Source organism: Apteryx rowi, unplaced genomic scaffold (assembly GCF_003343035.1).
Source record: "Apteryx rowi isolate R43461 unplaced genomic scaffold, aptRow1 scaffold_25, whole genome shotgun sequence".
Lineage (NCBI taxonomy): Eukaryota > Metazoa > Chordata > Aves > Apterygiformes > Apterygidae > Apteryx > Apteryx rowi.
The window spans coordinates 1182916-1202511 of record NW_020448863.1 but is presented as its reverse complement, the minus strand read 5'-3'; the positions used below and the strand labels follow the sequence as shown (position 1 = coordinate 1202511).

Sequence of the window (19596 nt, the reverse complement as noted above, 5' to 3'; positions counted from 1 at the left end):
AAAGTATTCCATTCATTCAGATACAAATATTTTCCCTAACGCTGGTGTTCAAAAGACAGACGAGGAAAACAGGGAAAAGCCACTTGCTTTCTCTTCTATTGAACTACCCTCAGCTGCTTCTTTATTGTGCGTGCCACAATACTTCATATGGCTTTACACACAGATTTTCAGATGTTTCAAATATCAATTCTCCTACCTTTCGCACCTCTGTGAAAACATAAAGCTTATCAAATCCTTCCAAGCTTCTACAAACAGGCACTGTAGAGATTGTAAACATCAGAAAAGTTGACTACAGAATTTTTAAAGCCTAGAAATGCTGCTGGATGGCAAGTGATCTTTATAAAAAGGACTAAACTAAAATCTAGTATATAGAATAGAATACTGAAGTCCATAATCTGCATCAACCAAAGCAATGTCCCACAACTGAATATCATGGTAAACTAAACTCCAATCACAACATTTCAATGGAATCACAAATAAGACAGTAAGTCAGAATGTCTAAAAAGGTAAGCCAAGATCAAATCCAAAAAAATGGTTCTTTTTTTTTTTTTTTTTTTTTTGTAAACTCTTGGAACTTAGCAGGTTCTCCGATTCAAATGCTATCTTTGTTCAAAGTGTTATTATTACACACAGAATCACAGAATGGTTGAGGTTGGAAGGGACCTCTGGAGATCATCTAGTCCAACCCCCCTGCTCAAGCAGGGTCACCTAGAGCACATTGCACAGGATCACGTCCAGGCGGGTTTTGAATATCTCCAGAGAAGGAGACTCCACAACCTCTCTGGGCAACCTGTTCCAGTGCTCTGTCACCCTCACAGTGAAAAAGTTTTTCCTCATGTTCAGATGGAAGTGTCTGTGTTTCAGTTTGTGCCCGTTGCCTCGCGTCCTGTCGCTGGGCACCACTGAAAAGAGTCTGGCTCCATCCTCTCGACACCCTCCCTTCAGATACTTGAACACGTTGATAAGATCCCCTCTCAGCCTTCTCTTCTCCAGGCTAAACAGGCCCAGCTCTCTCAGCCTTTCCCCATAAGAGAGATGCTCCAGTTCCCTAATCATCTACACCTACGCAACAATCTTACATCTCCAACAAAAAAGAAACAGACAGAAGTGTCCATAGATTTAATAGTCAGACTACCAAAAAATTTAGAAAGCTATTCAGGCCTGATATATTTGTGATCTCTGAAGGTGTCAAGATGCGGACCAGAGGATCGGGACTGGATTAAGTGTTTGAGATATTGAATTTTAAAAAAATTTTGAAGCCCCTCACCAAAAGCTTTTAAACCAAGTTGTCACAAGATATGGAAGAAGTCACCTAGTGACCTAATAAGGTTAAGAAGCAGGAAGCAAAGTATAAGAAGGGGCAGCTCTTGTAAAGGAAGGATGTTCCCCTTATAATTTGGACCAGCTTTAGGATCTGTCATTTAACATATACTCATAAATCATCTGGAAACAGGGCTGAAAGGCAAGGTGACAAAATCTGCTTTAGATATCAGGCAATTCAAGATAATCAAAGGAAAGCTGCTTGCAAGAGCTGCAATAGGATGTCATGATAGAATACTGCAGCTAAACATCAGTAAAAATCTTTTTTTTTTTTCAGTAATCTTTGATAGAAAAGTCTGTTAAAATTTGTCTAGCTAGCAAAGAACATTACAAGGTCCTTTAACTTTAGGCACTTCAAATATCACTACTACTTTCTTTGTAAGCCACAAGGCATATCCATAATAAGATATATCCTCTTGCTAGATCTGGAGCATGGATGAAAACCCTGACCACTTTTTAAAGAAAGATTTAGAAAGTACTCCACCAAACCCTTCCAACTTAAAGTTGCCCAGACCCATCGTCTTTTTCTGCAGACTCAGTTTCTTTGCTGTAGATTGGAGCACCTGAGTCCTGGAAGCAGATGAAGATAAGCCTGAACTCACTTTACAGGCCAAATAATGCTCAGTTCTTACCAGCTCTCCTATTCAAAAATAAATACATTTTCCTGCACTGAGTAGTTCATTCTAAAAGTAATCTTCAGGTTTTAAGGAGACACATATGCTCTCTCCTGTAATGCAAGCATCGTGGCTGTCACATGTAGAAAAGTTCATAGATGACATTTTAAAATGCTGTACTTGTGTACTTGGACACAGTAAAGTAGCTGCAGCCCAGTTAGAGGGAAGTCAATATTCTCCACAAACTGCTCTTCATCATATCTAAAACTTAAACAATTAGTGAGCTAGGAAAACATACAGAATATACAAGTTACATTTATATATTACACCTAAGTACCAGCTGGAGCTGTGGTTGCTGCCCTTCCATGACATGATCAATACCATAGTTACTACTGGGATTTACAGTATAACACATGATAATTCCAGAACCTCATAGATTTTTGTGAGAACCACCCCAATATCATCATCTGCATTCTCCTACAGAAAAAAGTGTGGACCCACTAACAACTCAGACATAACAACTTTTCATTTTCAGGAACATATAGCACAAAACTCAAAGACTCTTCTGTCTTGCTATCACCAGACTGAAAAGACAGATATCTGTAAAGACTAAACAAACAAACATTGATGCATAAAACAGATTCAGGCTATAAAATTCAGGGAAATTCAAGTACTGCCTGAATTACACGACTGCAAGTACCATTCTCTTTTTCTATAGCCCTATTAACAGCATCAAGCAATCAGTGCTAAAGCAAGGGCTTGAACGGGCTTTCATCCCCCACATTAATATATTGCTCTGTTCTTTGCAGACTAAGAGCAGTGATGAAGAAAGGAAGAAGCTTAACAGGAGGAGAAAGTAACTTTTTAACAGTAGAAAATCAAAAATCTAAACTTTCATAACAAAAGAGCTAATCATATTTAATATATGAAGGCTATGAAAAGCTAAAAAGAATGTTTATGATAACGTTAAAGTAGCATGTTAGCTTTTCTTCAGGAGGGACAACAGAAATCTGCCTCTATAGTTGCCATTGACGCTTCCCACATGTATTTCAAAATCTTCAAATTTAAAGAAGCTTTTATAAAAGGTATAAAAAGTACCCAACTCTTTCAGCACAATTAGTGCCATGAAAATATTGCTGACTCTAGCTTTCCTAGAAAACAGTAACACAGCTACGATTAACATAGACAGAAATGGCCAACTGAAAAAACGAATGGTCACTCTGACAATCAGAGCCTTATGGCCAAGTTTGCTAAAGTACAGCTGGAATGGAAGAAATCTAGCATGCCTGCAACAATGATGTTCTGACAATTTAACAGTTTTTTACAGAATTATAATTTTAAGCCCATTTAAATTTTACATTTAAAAAACATTATAACCAGTTGATGTGTGTACAGAATGACTTTATTTGAAAAAAGTCTCACTATATTTTATACATTGCATGCACTGTTCCTGGAAACAAAAGAAAATTTGCATTTCTCTATGTGCAGGAAACATGCACCTGACAGTTGTGTTAGACATCAGAAGTGGAATTCTGCTGACCTCTTCTGGAAAATGAAAAAATTTCACTCGAAAAAATTAGTATGTTTCTGACTGTTTACTTACTGAGTTTCAAAGGTTTAAAATTTCAAAACACACAGAATTGRTAAGCTGAAATTTGTAAAAATAAATAAATAAATAAATAAACGATACTGAAGAATAGTTCAATATTCAAATATTTTAAAGAGAGGTAATTCTATCCATTTCAAAAAGCTTCAACAGAAAAAAAAAGATGGGGCAACATATGAGCTGCATTTTTAAACAGTGTAGTATCTACTCTTTATAGTAAATGGAAATGCTTGATATTCTTCATACAATTTAATATAGAGAATCAAAGTACCAAGGTTAATGATGAAAACAAGGAAGCCTGAACATAGGTTTTAAAAGATCACATAGAAAGGCAAAGTCCATTAATCTAGCCAATATGTCAACTAAGTAGCTGGAAAATTTTACAACAGAAATCACATTCAAAGGATTTGATTACATTAAAAATATAGAAAAAAAAACCCCACATAATGAAGCCAAAAGTTAACTGTGGATGGCAAAACATGTTTGCATAAAACTTTATTGATGATCGAATTGTACAACTTTCCATATCCATTAAAAAAGGATGTGTTTAAAATATACATATATGCGAAAGGAGTGTCTGTTTCATAGGAGGTGAAAGGGCACATACAGGGACTGCTTAGAAATTCTTCATGTTGGTAATTTTTCAGTAGGAAATCCATGCTGTAAAGTATACTGTGCTGACATTACTCTTATGCTGTACTAAAACAACTCCCAAACTTTACATCACTTGCCTCAGTTTTCAGGAATCAGGCAATTTTATCTTTAGATTTTTCATTTTTCAAATTAATGATTGTGATAATGACACATCTTTTTTTGTTGTTGTTGTTCTTCATCCAAAAGGGAGACCACACATACTGCATCACACTATCTAACCAGTCAGCATTCAAAGTCCTACCTAATGCTGATAAGCTATGCAAAATCTATTTGTATTTGAGGGGACCATTAGCTCACGATAATAGTGTAGATCCACGAAACTGCTTCAGAGATTTCTCGGGTTTTTTGAAGGATATTTTAGGCCAAGCCTCATCAATAAATCTGATGTCCACCACAACCCCGTGCACAACTAACATCGCACTAATACGGTAGCAAAATGCAGTGTGGGGCGGGAATCTTGGAACAGTTTGCCACTAAAACCTCTCCTGCAACTGTGGTTTAAGCAATTTCATGTCTTCAGATCTAATCAACCCCCTACTATGTCTTAGCGACACATGCATGAATAAACTAAAAGGGTTTGCATTGCTTCCTCCAAGTTAATTTTTAACAGTTTTAGAGCTCATTCCTCACTCTACTTTCATCTTCCTATGAACTATCCCAACAGACAAAAGGGGGCTTCCACAATTGAGGAGTCTGCCTGGAAAAACTTTCAGAATAAAGCAAGCTGGCCATTTACAAAGCATTCCCTCTCATTTTATTCTATCCCTTAAATCTCTACCTCATTTATGCCCATATCTCCCAAACCAGGAAAAAAACCTGAGGCATAATTCTTTCTGAAATTGATTCCTATACCCAATTCAACACTGTCACTTTTTCTCCTGTTCTGAACATTTCTAAATGAATACTAAAGTCAGTCCTATCCATAGATACTTTGTAGAAAATCTGAACTGAAGTTAATAAAACTGGATACGGAAACAGAACCAAGGACCTGCTCCCCACCTGGTACTTGTCTCCTTCTAGCAATTTGCTAATATTTTGGTAGTATAAAAAAAAGGGGGGGGGGGGACAATGCATTTATTCAGGATTTCATCTTTTAAATGGAAAGAATAAACACAAATTTCAAATCAACTTCTTAAAATAATCAATTATTCTATTACTCTCAAAGTATTCCTTGTGATAAATTAGCAGTGTGACTCACTATTGACTCAAGACTATAGAAATGCCAAATGAATTGCACTGTTATTTAGAAGATACAACTGTAAATTTTTCTGTATCATACACATGCTGTCAGATACTTCTTCAAGTGTATCAGACAGAAATGTTGGAAGCTATTCAATTCGTGAGACAGAACAACTACTAACACTACTTTAAAAAAGTTAATTTACTAGAAAAGGGGAAATCAACAATGTAAAATGACCCACTATTACTGTTACTTTTTCCTGATTAAATGCCTACACCGGTAAGAGGAAAATAGGAATCTACTTGAAGTATTAGATTTTTCAGACACAGAGGTAACAAACAGAATGCATAATGTAATACTTACAGTACTATGAAATACAACACTGTGGCCTTTTCCTAAACTTTCTATATGTGCTGAGAGGTTAAAGCAGATGGCTCGATGTCTTATAGCATCCAGTGTTTGTGCATCAAAGAAGTCATGTGGTCTTGCTAGAAAAAGAAAAGATCCTTAGTGTTGAACACATTGAAAGCATTCAAACACCCTCAAGCACTTACATAAAAGTCTGAAGTGTCATTAGCAAGTCATTTATCATTATGACAGCAGGACTATCTTGGCAAAGAGTTATAAACGTTAATTTAGCTGAGAGGAAGAACTGACTCTAAATGGGACACAATCCAATGTCTATCCATATAAGATCAGTCAAAACATATTTCTTCTAGATGAAACAGCTATTCGGACAAACTAATTAGATTTCGAGTGAATTCTATTCTTTTTTAACCTTTGACGTTAAGAATCTATTATTATTATTGCTGAGTACCTCTGGGAACATCCATCACAACCACCTCATAAAAAAGAATTCTTAGTACCAAGAAACTAAAAATAGAACTTATTAACAAGTGGGAATTCTATTTCAATGCAAAAAAAGCTCAGGAAAGTTCCCATAAATTTCTCAACCTAACTGGCCAAGTCACCCTTAGAGCACAGTCAACAGTTCCAATACTACTGCTGTGACTTTTTGAAAATAGTATTAAGGTACTTAAAAACATTATACTGCATACTTCCAACATGTTAAAAGCAGAACTATATTCTGAGCTTGTAAGTGAACTGTATTAAAAACAATCTGCCCTGTTCTAATTCATAATCATTAAAAAATATATGAATATATATATACATTTCCAATGAATACTGGGATGCTACAAAGAGATCTACAATGGCACTGAAACAAAACTGCTTGGTACAGCAGTAGAACACAAAGCAAAGTATTAAATAAGTCATCAGTATTGTGAACATATGGAAAATAGTGTCCCACCCAGAAATTTTTGATCCCCAAAGGGTAATAGTGATGAACCATCAAATGAAAAAACACAGATGGATTTTTTTTTTTTTTTTTAAATACAGGTACTCATTTCACATTTTTTGATTGTTAGTAGTTGAATTATTTTCTAGCCAAAAAGCACCAAATGAATCAGATTCTACACTTTAATTTGTAATTTTCAGTAAAGTGTAATTAACATCCATCTGATATTTTACAAGTAGTCTATAAACACCATGTACTAATAAAGTCCTTTTCCTTTTAGAAAATGACTTGTATAGTTAACTGTGTTTCATGAACCGTAAAAAGATTACTAAACTCTGATTTGGAGTGCAAAGAAGGTCTATCAATTCTACATTAAGGGTATTTTAACTGAAAAATAACTGCTACTAAGCACATGTTTACATATCGTATTCTGTTAGAAATATTTCATACTAAAATTTTAATACACCATATAGTACAGTAGTAAAATTACAGGGGTAAAGTGTATTAATGAAAGTATTCTGATTTTTTTTAAGTTTTATATGAGGACAGTAATTTTTCATACAATACACTGAAACTAAAAAAAGAACAGGAGTTTAAGACATATAATATTATCAAATATATCATCACATAACCTGAAAAAACAGTGAGTCAGAACTGCTTTGTCCTTATTTAAAACTTCTACATTCCTTTTCACCAAGATGATCTATCCATTATTTCAAAACAAACTACAAGTTCCACTTAAAACTAAATATTTGCTACACTCTTGGGACTAATTATTGTTAAGTCTTCATCTGTACATTATGTTCTGTCCTTATTCTCCCCAGCTGGATACTGCCAATTAGGCAATCATCTCACTGAAATGTTGTCTGGCTGTAAGTGGTAACTTAAAAATGAAGTTCATGCTGCAGAAGGTCACTGATGCAAGCATGCTTACATTGAAACTCTTAATTTATCACGTAAAAAAGGGGTATAGGTTATGGGTTGCATGTTTGTTTTTGTACATGGACTACCAGTTTTCTTTCTTCATAGACAGTTAAAAAAAATGAAGGGAGGGAGGGAAGAAGGGGCTGGGAAAGAGGGACAAGCTTATACACAACAATATACCAAGAAAAAAAATACAGGCACATTTTATTATCATAAATGCCTGATCAGTAACAGACACAAAGCATGAAACTTCCAAAACCAAGTGTTTTCCAACAGGTATCCTTCCATCCTTCTCTACTCGCTCTCAGAAAAGACCTTTCTTCCATTGATCTAAAATTCTGAAGCTCTCCACTCAAATAATCTAAATGCTGATCTAGGTATTTTTCTAGTTTGTTGTGTTATTAGGAACATGCATGGAACTCTGCTCCAATGCACATACAATACTTTATATATATAAACAGGCAGCCCCAAAAATTATGCCTTTAGTTTCATACAGCAAATTTGTACAGGATTTATCAATAGATAACACTTGACAGATGCAGAAGAAACAGCACAGTTTGTTAAAGGGATACAAACAGCATTATTTATTCCTTATTCAGTGTTAATCTTGTATCTTCTTTCTGGGCATCTTAAATCTATTCCCTCAAAATTATTTCTGAAGTAAGGTGTCTCCCTTCCTGCTTAATACAACTTCCATGTATGCTTCAAGTACTTAAGTAAATGAAACATTCTGACTAGTAGCCTACTAAATAAAATGCCAAGACTTGTGTAATTAGTAACTTCTTACCATAAATTCCACGAACAGTAAACTTCCTGGTGTGTCTCATATACAGTAAACTTAATCATCATGGCTGTTAATCACCATGTCATCTTTGCAATTGGAAAAGCAAGTGACAATACTGTAAATATAATTTTAGCTTCTGCAAAAGTTCTGAAGCTATCTCAAAGGAAACAATAACATGACCCATTATAGACACATGCATCTTTGATATGTTTGGCTCTATACCTCTAAATGCCAGGCTACATAAAACAGAGAATGTGTTTGAGGCTATCCAGAAGAGAAAGCAAGCTACTTACTGCGATCCTGAATTATTCTGTAACATCAAAATGTATTTGACAAATCAGCCAGYCTCAATACCACCTCTAAAGTAACCAGCCGTGAGGGTGTCTATGGCAAAATATGCATTTATCATAAAAGTACTAATTTCCAAGCATAAAACCACACGTAGTGTTTACAGACAGGAAGAAAGAAATGCAAAACAGTTTAAGAATGGCAAAATATTAACAAAGGGGGGAGAAAAAAAAATCAAATAAGCTGTATGAATTCTCTTTACAGTCCACGTTAAGATATCATATTCTTGTCACATATAGCTATAGCAGAGTACTTCAATTTTTTTATTTATGCATTTATATTGTCCCTCAGAATGGTGTTAACGTTCAGATAGAAAACACCAGCCTACACAGAGTAAGCAACTTCATTAATTTGTTGAATTTAAACCTTCAAGAATTTATAGATAAGGATACTTCAGTTGTAGCATGTATTAACAAACAACTGTCGACAAATATTTAGTAAGCCAATTATGCCTTGCAAAGAAAGGCATGCTCAGATCAAACCATGAGCATGTAGAAAGAACATGTTGACAATGTTTTTCGGAAGAAAAATTATTTTCTAATGCAAAATTGTAATTTTTTGTCAAGTGATTTTTTGTGAATGATCTAGGCAGATTGTACACTCGGTATTAAATACCATCTTGCATTATATCTGTTTCTAATAACTCATTTCAATCTGACATGCAGAGAATATGGTATAAAACCTAACAACTCTCATTCTCGGCACTTTTTAAATATTTAAGAATAAATCTGTGTTCATAACTTCATGCACTCTAGAGTCAAAATACTGTATGTTGTTATTCTGTTACTTTGGCTTCTTAGATAAGGTTCCTTGCCCTCTCCTCTTCTTCTTGTAAAGACACAAATCTATACACTCACACACTTCATCCCTTATCTAACTAAAAGTAAAAATCTAAGCTAAAAAACAGTAAGCAAAAACCAGCCCTTTGTCAACTTTACCTAATCAACAAGATTAATAATCCACACAAAGTTTTAATGGAAAAGCTACCAGTATTTAGCATTTTCTGAAAATGCCATCAACTTTGGATACATTTCTGGGTCACATACCCTCTGGAGAAATACATTACAGTAGTCAGTTCCCAGCTCAGTTAGAGATGATTTTTGCCTTAAGGCAAAACTATACAGCCAGCATTGCATTTGTCTCAGGAGGCAACAAGACAAAAAAAAATGCTCAAGCAGCTGTCATTTTTCTTTCTATGCAACACTTGATCAAGACAGCAGACTATTCAAATACTAGAGTTAGGTCTTCAACATTTCCATAATATTTACTTTTTTATATTTTCTGTCCTAGATTCATTCAAGAATTTTCCATCTGCTTTTCTCACTGCTCTGTGAAGATGGCTGTGTGCATATCTGCAGAAGAAATTCTACAGTACATTCTTATTACAACTAGAGCATCTTAGCAGATAATTTGAAGTTTTAACTTTGAAGCTCCAATCTGAAACTTATAAGTCAATAATATTCGTCAATTAAAAATAAAATGCCAGTCTGAAATACTACTTCTGCATATATTGGCAAAATGTAGAATTCAGATGCATTAAGCCAAAATGGATAAATAAGCTAAGATGCAACTCAGGACCTCTAAAAGTGAAATAATTTTGAAATGACCAGTCTTAGGCACCTCTATTTTGTACGACAACCTTGACTAACGTAGTCAACAAATTGAGATAAGCTTCTAGAACCATGCAACTACTTCACAGTAAGTCTTTTTCATTATGGCTAAGATGAACTAAAAGGATACAGCAAAGTGACTGCATAGCCATCTTCTGATGAGCCTTCTCTGCTTGCACCTTTCTGGTTTGCATAGATTGCTAGAGTGAAAAGGAAGGCTCTTCGAAAGTCAAATTCTGAAAAGAGGAGCTTTCTACGTTATTTTAATATTGAATCGATGTCAAAATTAGAGGAAGTCTTTAGGTTTGCACTTAAGATGTGTCTAATGATATATTTAAGAATGTATATTTATATGTATATTTAAGAATACCTAAGCATTGTTGGGGGGGGCACCCTAAGTTAACAACAGCTCTTCTAGCACTGAACTGGCTAGTGGCCACACAGTTTGGAAGACAGAGGAATATGAAATAAATACTTCTGAGTTCTAGGAGACACTAACTTTCCAGGAGTGACTTCCTTATTGAATTCAAGGCAGAAAAGTGACCACTGCTTCATATGTTTCAGTTGCTAAAACACACAGGTGAGGTATTAAAATAAGAACAATCACAACCATGTGATTTAGAATAAACCCTTAAGACCACTGGTATGTGCACCCACTGTTGCAGTATCATCTGGATAACACATAACTGTATTTCCTCATTGAATCAGAAACAGAGAGATCACTACAGTTGAAGTGGTCTGCCACAGAAAAGTTGTGGAAAAATAAGGAGTGCAATTGCCAACCCAGTGAAGTAACAGAAGGTTTCAGATGCACAGTCACTAAAATCCTACTACCAGTCAGGAGGCAAGACTTAAACAATTGCCTCCTTACAAACACAGTTCCATTTCTGTAGATAGTACAAGATATAACAGGTCTTGGAGCTCATTTAAACAAAAAAACAGAAAAAAAAAATATTTCCCACTTCTCTCCAATACTATAAAGTTGACTTTACATCACAGGTAAAAAAAATTAATGGAAAATATTTCTTAAACTACTGATATGCCAGCAAGAAAAAAAAAAAAAGGATTTTTTTACATGTCTGTACTATAAAATGTAAGTGTCACAGGAACAGTTTAAAAATCAGAAAATAACTAGTTCACTATTGGAAAGTGGTATCTAAATCAATTATCAAACTAACATAAGAATTTGTTAACACTTGCCTAGCTTTTTTCTAACCATTCCTGTACATAAAAATCTCTAAATAAATTTGACATATTTATTAGCCTGATGCTAGGGCAATGAGAAATCAAAAAATTGTATCAAAGTGGATTAGAAAAGGTATGTGATTAGTGATTACTGCTGCTGACAGCATGCTTACTGGAAGTAACCATCCTCACTTTAAATAGTAAATCACATTTCAGTATATAAAAATCAATGGACTTCAATTGTGCAGAGAAAGATTAAAAATAACAAATCAAATCTATCCAAAATTAGATCTTGGTTATGCTGGTAAAACCATCATTAAGCTAATGAATAGTTGTGCTCAAAGAAGAGCTTATATAATACACACTTATCTCTAATTTACGTGATTATGCATTCCCTTTCTACAGTAATGAACTTCAGATCTCATGATTGCTAAACAGAACATTTTCCAATAGTAATATAGTTAGCATACAAAAGGTCATTCCTAAAATGAAAAGCAACATTAAACTGGAAACTTGAACTGCTGCTCACAGAAAACCAAACTTTTCTACTGAACACATAGGCGCTTTGCCCTAAAAAGGGAACACAGACAGAGTCTAGAGTTGTTTTATTCCCATCACAACAGATGCCAACACTACATTGCTAAAGACCACCAACCCCATCAGACCCACATTTGGAGAGAAACAAGCCTTTCCATCCACAGAACATCCACAATGAAGGACTGAAGTACACTTTCTTTTTTCTTTTTCTTTTTTTTAAAGTTTTGACCTAAACTAGTTCTTGAAACTCAAAAGAACAAGAATTACCTTAAAAAAATTATTTCACCTGCATTTAGATTTTTACATTCCTCTGTTGCTTGGAAAATGTTTTTCAAGCATATCTCACTTTTCTGTGAAAACATCTCTAACTGCAGGCAGCTTGAGGAAAGATACCATGGTCAAAGAAAATGGAAAAAAAAATATCACAATAAAGCTATTAAAAAGTTTTGCAAGTTCTAACACTGCAGAACTTTGAATAAATTCTACTTCTGGAAATACTTACGTAACGATCGTCGTCTTTTGTTCTTTAACTTTCTTCTTTTATTCATTCCAGCTTTAGATGGAGATTCCTCTTTGGCCTTTGGCTGGCTGGCAACTTTTGAAGAGTTCTGCTGGCTGAAGTGTGTGGGCACGTGACGGGCAAGTCCTCCCTGAGATGCAAAGCTGGCATTGCACCCACCAACCACACACTAATGAGGAAAAAAAAAAATTAAAAATGGTATCAGTATGTTAGGTGGCACTCATTCACATGAGTTTGACAGATCTTTCAGTTTGCCTTTTCTGGCTTAACCTTCAACACACTAAAAGGAAGATAAGTTCTAAATGACCATGACATTCTAAAAAAGAAAAACAGAAATATTACCTGAAATATATTCCTATTTGAATTTGTATTAGCTCATAACAATTATCCAGTGGTATAATCTTTATCTATGCTGTATAACACTGTATAGTTTAATACTTTCTGTTAATGCTCCACAAAGTTAATAAAAGATTATCTTAAGATTCTTTTAAGTTATTGATGTTCAAGTTTTATTAGCAGTTATCTATACATTTATTTGGGGACATTGCTACTACTTTACAAGCACTTAAGTTCTTATTCCTAAGAGAACGGCCTCTTTCTCTCAAAGAGAAAAATAAAAAAAGATCCAATAATACCTGGTTGGAAATACAGAAATCACAGGATACACACATGCCACTAAGCTAGTACTGACTACAGTCACTATTAGTATTTTTATAAGCATTTGGCTTATATTTACAATTATCTAATCTACAGAATGAGAATTTAAATTACACTGTTGGGGAGGGAGCAAAACGCTTCTCCTGTGATCTGAATTTTTAAGTGTAATACAAAAATGATTCTAAGACATTCAGTCAACCACAGACTGCAAAGAATTATGTATGCAAGTGACACATTTTTCTTCTCCTGATCCAAACAACAGCAGCAGGCAGGTGAACTGACCAGCCAGCAGCAACAAACCCATCGTCATCATTCTGAACCATCTGAAACTTCTCCTTCCTCCAACTCTGTTCTGCTTGTCCCCTCCTTTCCCTCTTTCCCAGCTCTTATCTGTATCGCTCCTCTCTAGCACCCCCTTCACAGCAAACTGATGAAGCAGCTGCTGCATGAGCTTGGGAATAAGTAATGCTGCAACTATGCACATAACATTAAGTTTTCTCTGAAGACTAAGGAAGAATTTCAAGCTCTTACAGCAATCTACCCCAGGCCTGCACATTTGACTGAGAGGCAAGAAAACAACAGTAAAACACCACTCAGCACGTTTTGTCCCTAATACCCAACTGTGTTATTTTCAACTGTGGCTGCAGAAGAACCAAACAGCCTATTTCTGCCTCAAAACTAGTAAATGGTTTTCCCTGATCATACAGAATGGGAATATAGTGTCCATAAAAGAAATCCTGTGTTATCCCTGAGGACATAATATTTGCTTTAGGACTAAAAATAAATAGATTTCAAAACAATAAAAGCCAAAAACAGAAGGACATTTTTAACATTTTTATTTGCATGTTCTTATTTTTTTAGTAAGCTTAAAGGAAGTTTTCTAAGAAGTCACCTGACTAGAAACATGTAATTGTCTGATAAAAAGCTTTAGGATTTTTCATACTGTGTATTTGTTCCTGCCACATACTGTGTATTTGTTCCTCCCCCCCCACCCCTTCCTTGCCTGCACTAGTAAGTGTTTTAGGAACTGTGAAGATTTCAACCAAAAAACCTATCTACATCTATTTATCTTGCCCTGTAATTCCCCAAGTTCAAAAACTGCAATACTGTACACTTATAATGTAGTGACTTACAGTATTAGAAATCTATCACATCTATCAAATTCAAAAAAACACTCAAGATCCTGATTTCACTTTCTCTATGGTAACTTCAATGCAATATTATTTACTTTAAAATCACACTGAAGATAAAAATTTACACTTTGTTCTACTAAAGATATAATCAAACTCACAATCAACACAGATAAAGATAAAAAATACACCCATACATTAATTTGACCAATTTCTTATTCTCCAGTTTTGAAGTCCCTGGAACCAGCTGTCTTGTACAGAATAAGCAGTTTCATGAAACTAAACTAAGCAATTAAATCAAAACTTAGATTTAACTTTCATTAAGGTGCTATTGACTTAAGTTGCTGGCTCTTTCCAATCCTATGAGCACAGACAAAAAAAAGTTTGAGCACAGAGAAAAATCCTGCCCTGAAGTTCAGCCAAACTCACTATGAAATTTTAAGTTTCAGTTTTGCCAATGCCTGCTAGAAGGCATCAAAAGGTATCAAAAGGTATCAAAAATAATACTAAAGTCTTGGTACAGGGCCTGCATTACAATATTACAATTTTATTAAAGTATAACGTCAAAAAGCATTACCTTCTGAAAGTAGTACATAAACATTGTCAGGCACATTTCTAAAAATTTATAAAACCTTCAGTTTTTAGGTTCATAAGACCTTACAGTATTTCTTGTCAGATGGGAAAAAATGATTTTATGACTAACTGCAGTTTGGCTCACAATGTCATAACTTTACTTTTGTCTAGCCATTTACGGAGAAAGCACAATCACAGATATTCAATAGATCCTCCACTATAGCTAGCACTTACTTCTCTCGCTCTACCCAAGTTTTACTTTAAAATGCATTAAATCAGCATTCTTAAATCCTCGATACATACAACTTGCAATTCGAAATTATCTAAGAAGCCTATTTATAGTCTGCAGCCAAGGTATAAAATATTTGCAAAGACCACTGCATTCAGATACTGTGTAGTTTGAGACTACCAGGTCATGTCATCAAATATTCAAAAAATGATATATCAAAGATGATAGAGAATACCTTTGTAGTGGACAGGAAATATCAGAAGAGGAGAAAAATCTTACCTGTATTTTCTGGTTTTTTTCTCTAAAATAATATATCCAGCAATCCGTTACTAATGGGTTAAGTCTCTTCTCTCCAAAGATAAAGGAGCAGTTCAGGCTGTCACTTCAGGATCTCTGGACGGTAAGTCACACCAAATCAGCTTCCCACCAGATAATTACACAGATCTAGAGGGCTTCTAATAAATCAAACTCAACTATTATGCACAACTTTAAACCAATCTCTTCATTTTTCCCCAAAACTTAAATCTCAAAATTTTGCATTTAATTTTAAATATGATAGTTTGGGTCCGGATTGGTGGATATGTTACTTCAAGAGAAAATAAGTTAACATGTAAGAAGTTTAATTTCTCCAGCGTACCCATACCCACCATTATTAATGGGCAGTAATGAACAGTGACTTTAACAAACAGGATATAAAAACATCTAGCAATACAGTTTTTTTTCTATTAAATTCAAAATAATCAAATCTCCTTTTTAGAACATTCAATGTGTAATTTTTCCAATAATAAATCCAATAATAATATCTTGGACATCTGAATAAACCTTCTTACTGTCTTATCTTCTGACTGTCCAGGTAGAATGCCTTTACATTTTCTATCTGCATCTGCAATGCTCTAATGGATAGAAGCTATTCTGCCAAAAGAATAATTGACATGAATTCCAAATGAGGACTGAATTTGCTTGGCTGTTTTCTAGGTTTCAACAAATGTTACTCTGTTGAGAATCATGTGAAGTGCAGTCATCCCTTAATGAATTCCGGAAGTTAGAGAGAGTAAAATGAGCACCAAATTTCATTTTTATTTTTTTAACAAAGGATAAAAGCCTCTGTTAAATCTGTATACTGTCATTCACTGTTACAGAAAACATTTACCACACACGAGCAAACCCTGCATGACTGATCTCAAACATTAAGAATATACCCACTGGAATCACTATGTGAAAGCAGCTGGTAGCATACCCAAATGCAATCTTCTATGTGAAGAGAACTTTTATACGCAGTTATTTTGCAGAAAATCTCCCTCAGTTTTGAGCCAACTCTGCTTTAGCATTTGTCCTTTCATTGTGGCTAACACCTTGTATTTGGTAAATCAGACTACATTTAAGAGTTTATTTGGCATGGCTTCAGGTAACTTTCAATGTCTTCTATGGCAACGAGGCACAGCAAACAGTACTTCAAATCTTTCTGAAGTACTAGAAACCATGCTGAAAAATGCAGGGTGTCACAGCACATTAACTATTTAATTATTATTCATAACAGGCAAGTCTAGGACAATAAAAATACTTAAGCGAAGGAAGAAATTCTTGCTCAACTAGGCAAAGACCTGTTATCTGCATCAGTTTTCTAACTCAACAGGTTATTCCTCTAGTTCCATCTGCCTACCTCTTCTGAAACCCTGAGAGTTTTAAGTTGTGGTACTCTAGAAAGGACCACTACTAAATGCTGATGACACTCCACAATGTTTCACCAGTTTCTAAAAAGCTACAAAACTTGATTTATATAAGAGAACTAGAAAAGAACAGTGTAAGTTTTTATAACTCTCAACTCTAGATGTAAGATCATACACAAACATACTAAATGTCTTCAGACAATTACATGCTCTAAAAATACCCGTATTAAATCAATGCCTGCAATGGCAAAAAAGCTGAAGGGATAGCTAGAATCAAACTGCTATAAAGAAAGAGAAAACTTCCAGCAGCACAAAAGCAATGAACTTTAGGTACTAAGAGGAGAAGCAAAAACTTCAAAAATACCGAACTGCAAGCCAAAGAAAGTGAGTAAACTCTCAGACCAGAAACACATTCTGCAAGACCCATTTTTTTTCCCCACTTGACAACGAAAACAAATCTAAGAAACAGTGCTTAAAAAGGTGCGACCAGAAAAGTATACCACTTTGCAGGAATAATATTTGACTACAGACAGAGAACTAGATCTGAATGGACTTGTTTTTTCCTGTTTTTGGAGAGATTGCTGGCTGCTCTAGGAAAAGCTGCTTTCTAAATAATCTAAATTTAGCTATGATGGCCTCAAAAAAAAAAAAAAAAAAACACCCTATCCATTTGTGCTACATGAAGCCCAAGGCCATCAGTATTAAAGATTTAGGGTAGGAGGGCACAAGTGGAAGGGCAATATGACAACAGCAAAGGGGAAAATGAGGTCCTAAATTCTGTTCAAAGATCCAGAGTATCATTTTTTTCCTTAGTTTAGTAGATGAATCAGTTATGTCTCCTTCTTATTAGCTGAACTCACACTACTAGGAAATGGGTCCATATAAAAGCAGAACTAACATATCAATGGGCTCAGAAATAAGTATTCATAAGCAAATTTACCTTTTTTTTGACACATATAATATTAACATTGAGGGGGACACTAAATTACACAAAGAGAAAGTACAGGAAAACTTGTGAAAATATGAAACAATTGCCTTTGTAATTTAGAAGTGGGTTCATTCCAGTGACTACACAGTTATGAAACTTATATGTATGCACGAAAAGGGCAGGTATACCCACAAACACCTTTTAATAGGAATGCACAGCTGCTTATTTACAGCAAAATACAGTTTGTAATCAAAGGGTATCACATGCTTCTTAAAAATACAGCATTAAACCCAAAATGGGCAACTACATAAAATGAATCCATCTACAAGCAGAAGGGAGGCAGGACAGGGACACATCCTTCAGAATAATCCTGTTGCAAAAGAGCTTTATGCCTCAGACAGTCCTCTATTGACTTTCAATTTAATAAAATATCTTTGTGTCTTATTTTGAAATAAAGAGGTGTAAGAATATAGAAATCTCCCATATATTTACGAATCTCTTCTCTACATTAAACAATTCCAGCTTTCTCATACGTTTACAAACGTGTATTTTCCATGCTTCTGATCGTCACTTTCCTAGCTAATATTCTTTGCCTTTCTTAAAAATATCCTGAACAGAACAGAAGGTCTCAAAGTTCGCAGGACCAGGTTAAGAAATACAGAGATAAAAACAGAGAGACCTGAAGACAGTAGGAATAAATGCTGAAGTGACATGCATTGAGCCACAATGTTAAAGTACTGCAATCCCAGCCTGGGATGTATTCTTTCCCTCATTACAATCCCAAAGTGCAGAAAGTCAGCTGATAAAATAAGCACATTTAACACAAGACACTTACTTTTAGACCTAATAGTTTGAAATTTTAGGTCTCTATCTAGCCCAAAAGACTGGGATATCAGCTTTTGCCGAGTTTGCTAGGTAACTCTGGCACTCAAAAGTGTTAGAGGTATGTCTGAGGTATGCCCTCTTCTTTCAAAGCCACTGTCTCTACAATTGAATTCTTAACTGTTTCTCACCTGTTCTTTCACAGTTAAGTTTCCATCCTTTACAACAACACTATAGCTGAATAGTTGCACCTTTTGACAGCTTGCCTATTGGCTTCAAAGTTGTGGCATGGTAAATACTTGGTCTGAACAGAGCAATGCTCCAATAACAGACATTTAAACAGCAATTAAGGATTAACAGAGAATCATTATCAACTTTGAGCCAGAACAGCACAAGCCTACAAACTACCCTACTGGAAGACTTATCTTCAAAAAAAAAAACAAAAACAAACAAACAAACAAAAAAAACCTGCCATTATATTTTAAGGCACATAAAAATATTCAGTTCAAGGATGAGACAAGGGACAAGTTTCCTCTGATGACTCATTTTTTAATTTGATTCAGGGACTACCATTTAAGATAAGATCAGTTACTGGAACAATCATTTTCTCAAACTTTCAGGGGTCTACAATCCTTATGGATGCTTCTAAGAGCATGCTAACCTTATGCTTTTGAACAAAGGGTATGACAACCTGTAGAGTAAGTTCTCCCTTGCCACTCACTCTCTGTCACAAATTTTCAGACTAAACTATGCAGTTTGGAATGGGGGGGAAAGAAAAAAAAAGTATTTGGTACGGAAAAATCTAGTTTAAATTTCACTGGAGGAAAAAAAAAAAAAAAAAGAGTTGTTCACTTGCACAGAAGTGTTTTTACTCTCCAGGCATTTAGCATAGTTTTGTTTTCTGTCATAACTACAGTTATAAGCTGTGCAGAATAAGTAAATCCTGGAAGAGGTCACTGTAACAGAAAATTATTTTTCCAGTAATTAAACTGCCTTAAAATAGAAAAGCAG

The 19596-nt window shown here is 34.9% G+C and overlaps 1 protein-coding gene across 9 annotated transcripts in view; it reads right to left on the bottom strand.

Annotated features, from left to right (window-relative positions):
• The window catches only part of AEBP2 (AE binding protein 2), a 52461-nt gene that overhangs the window by 8841 nt on the left and 24024 nt on the right, over window positions 1–19596 (bottom strand). For 8 of the 9 annotated variants that reach the window (XM_026066869.1, XM_026066870.1, XM_026066872.1 and 5 more), the window contains exons 4-5: window positions 12562–12748; window positions 5738–5862 (exon numbers count right to left, since the gene is read on the bottom strand). In XM_026066869.1, coding sequence (XP_025922654.1) covers window positions 5738–5862; window positions 12562–12748 — 312 coding nt within the window. Of the gene's footprint in view, window positions 1–5737; window positions 5863–9979; window positions 10538–12561; window positions 12749–19596 lie in introns of those variants that run through there. The other variant, XM_026066879.1, reaches the window with a different exon arrangement.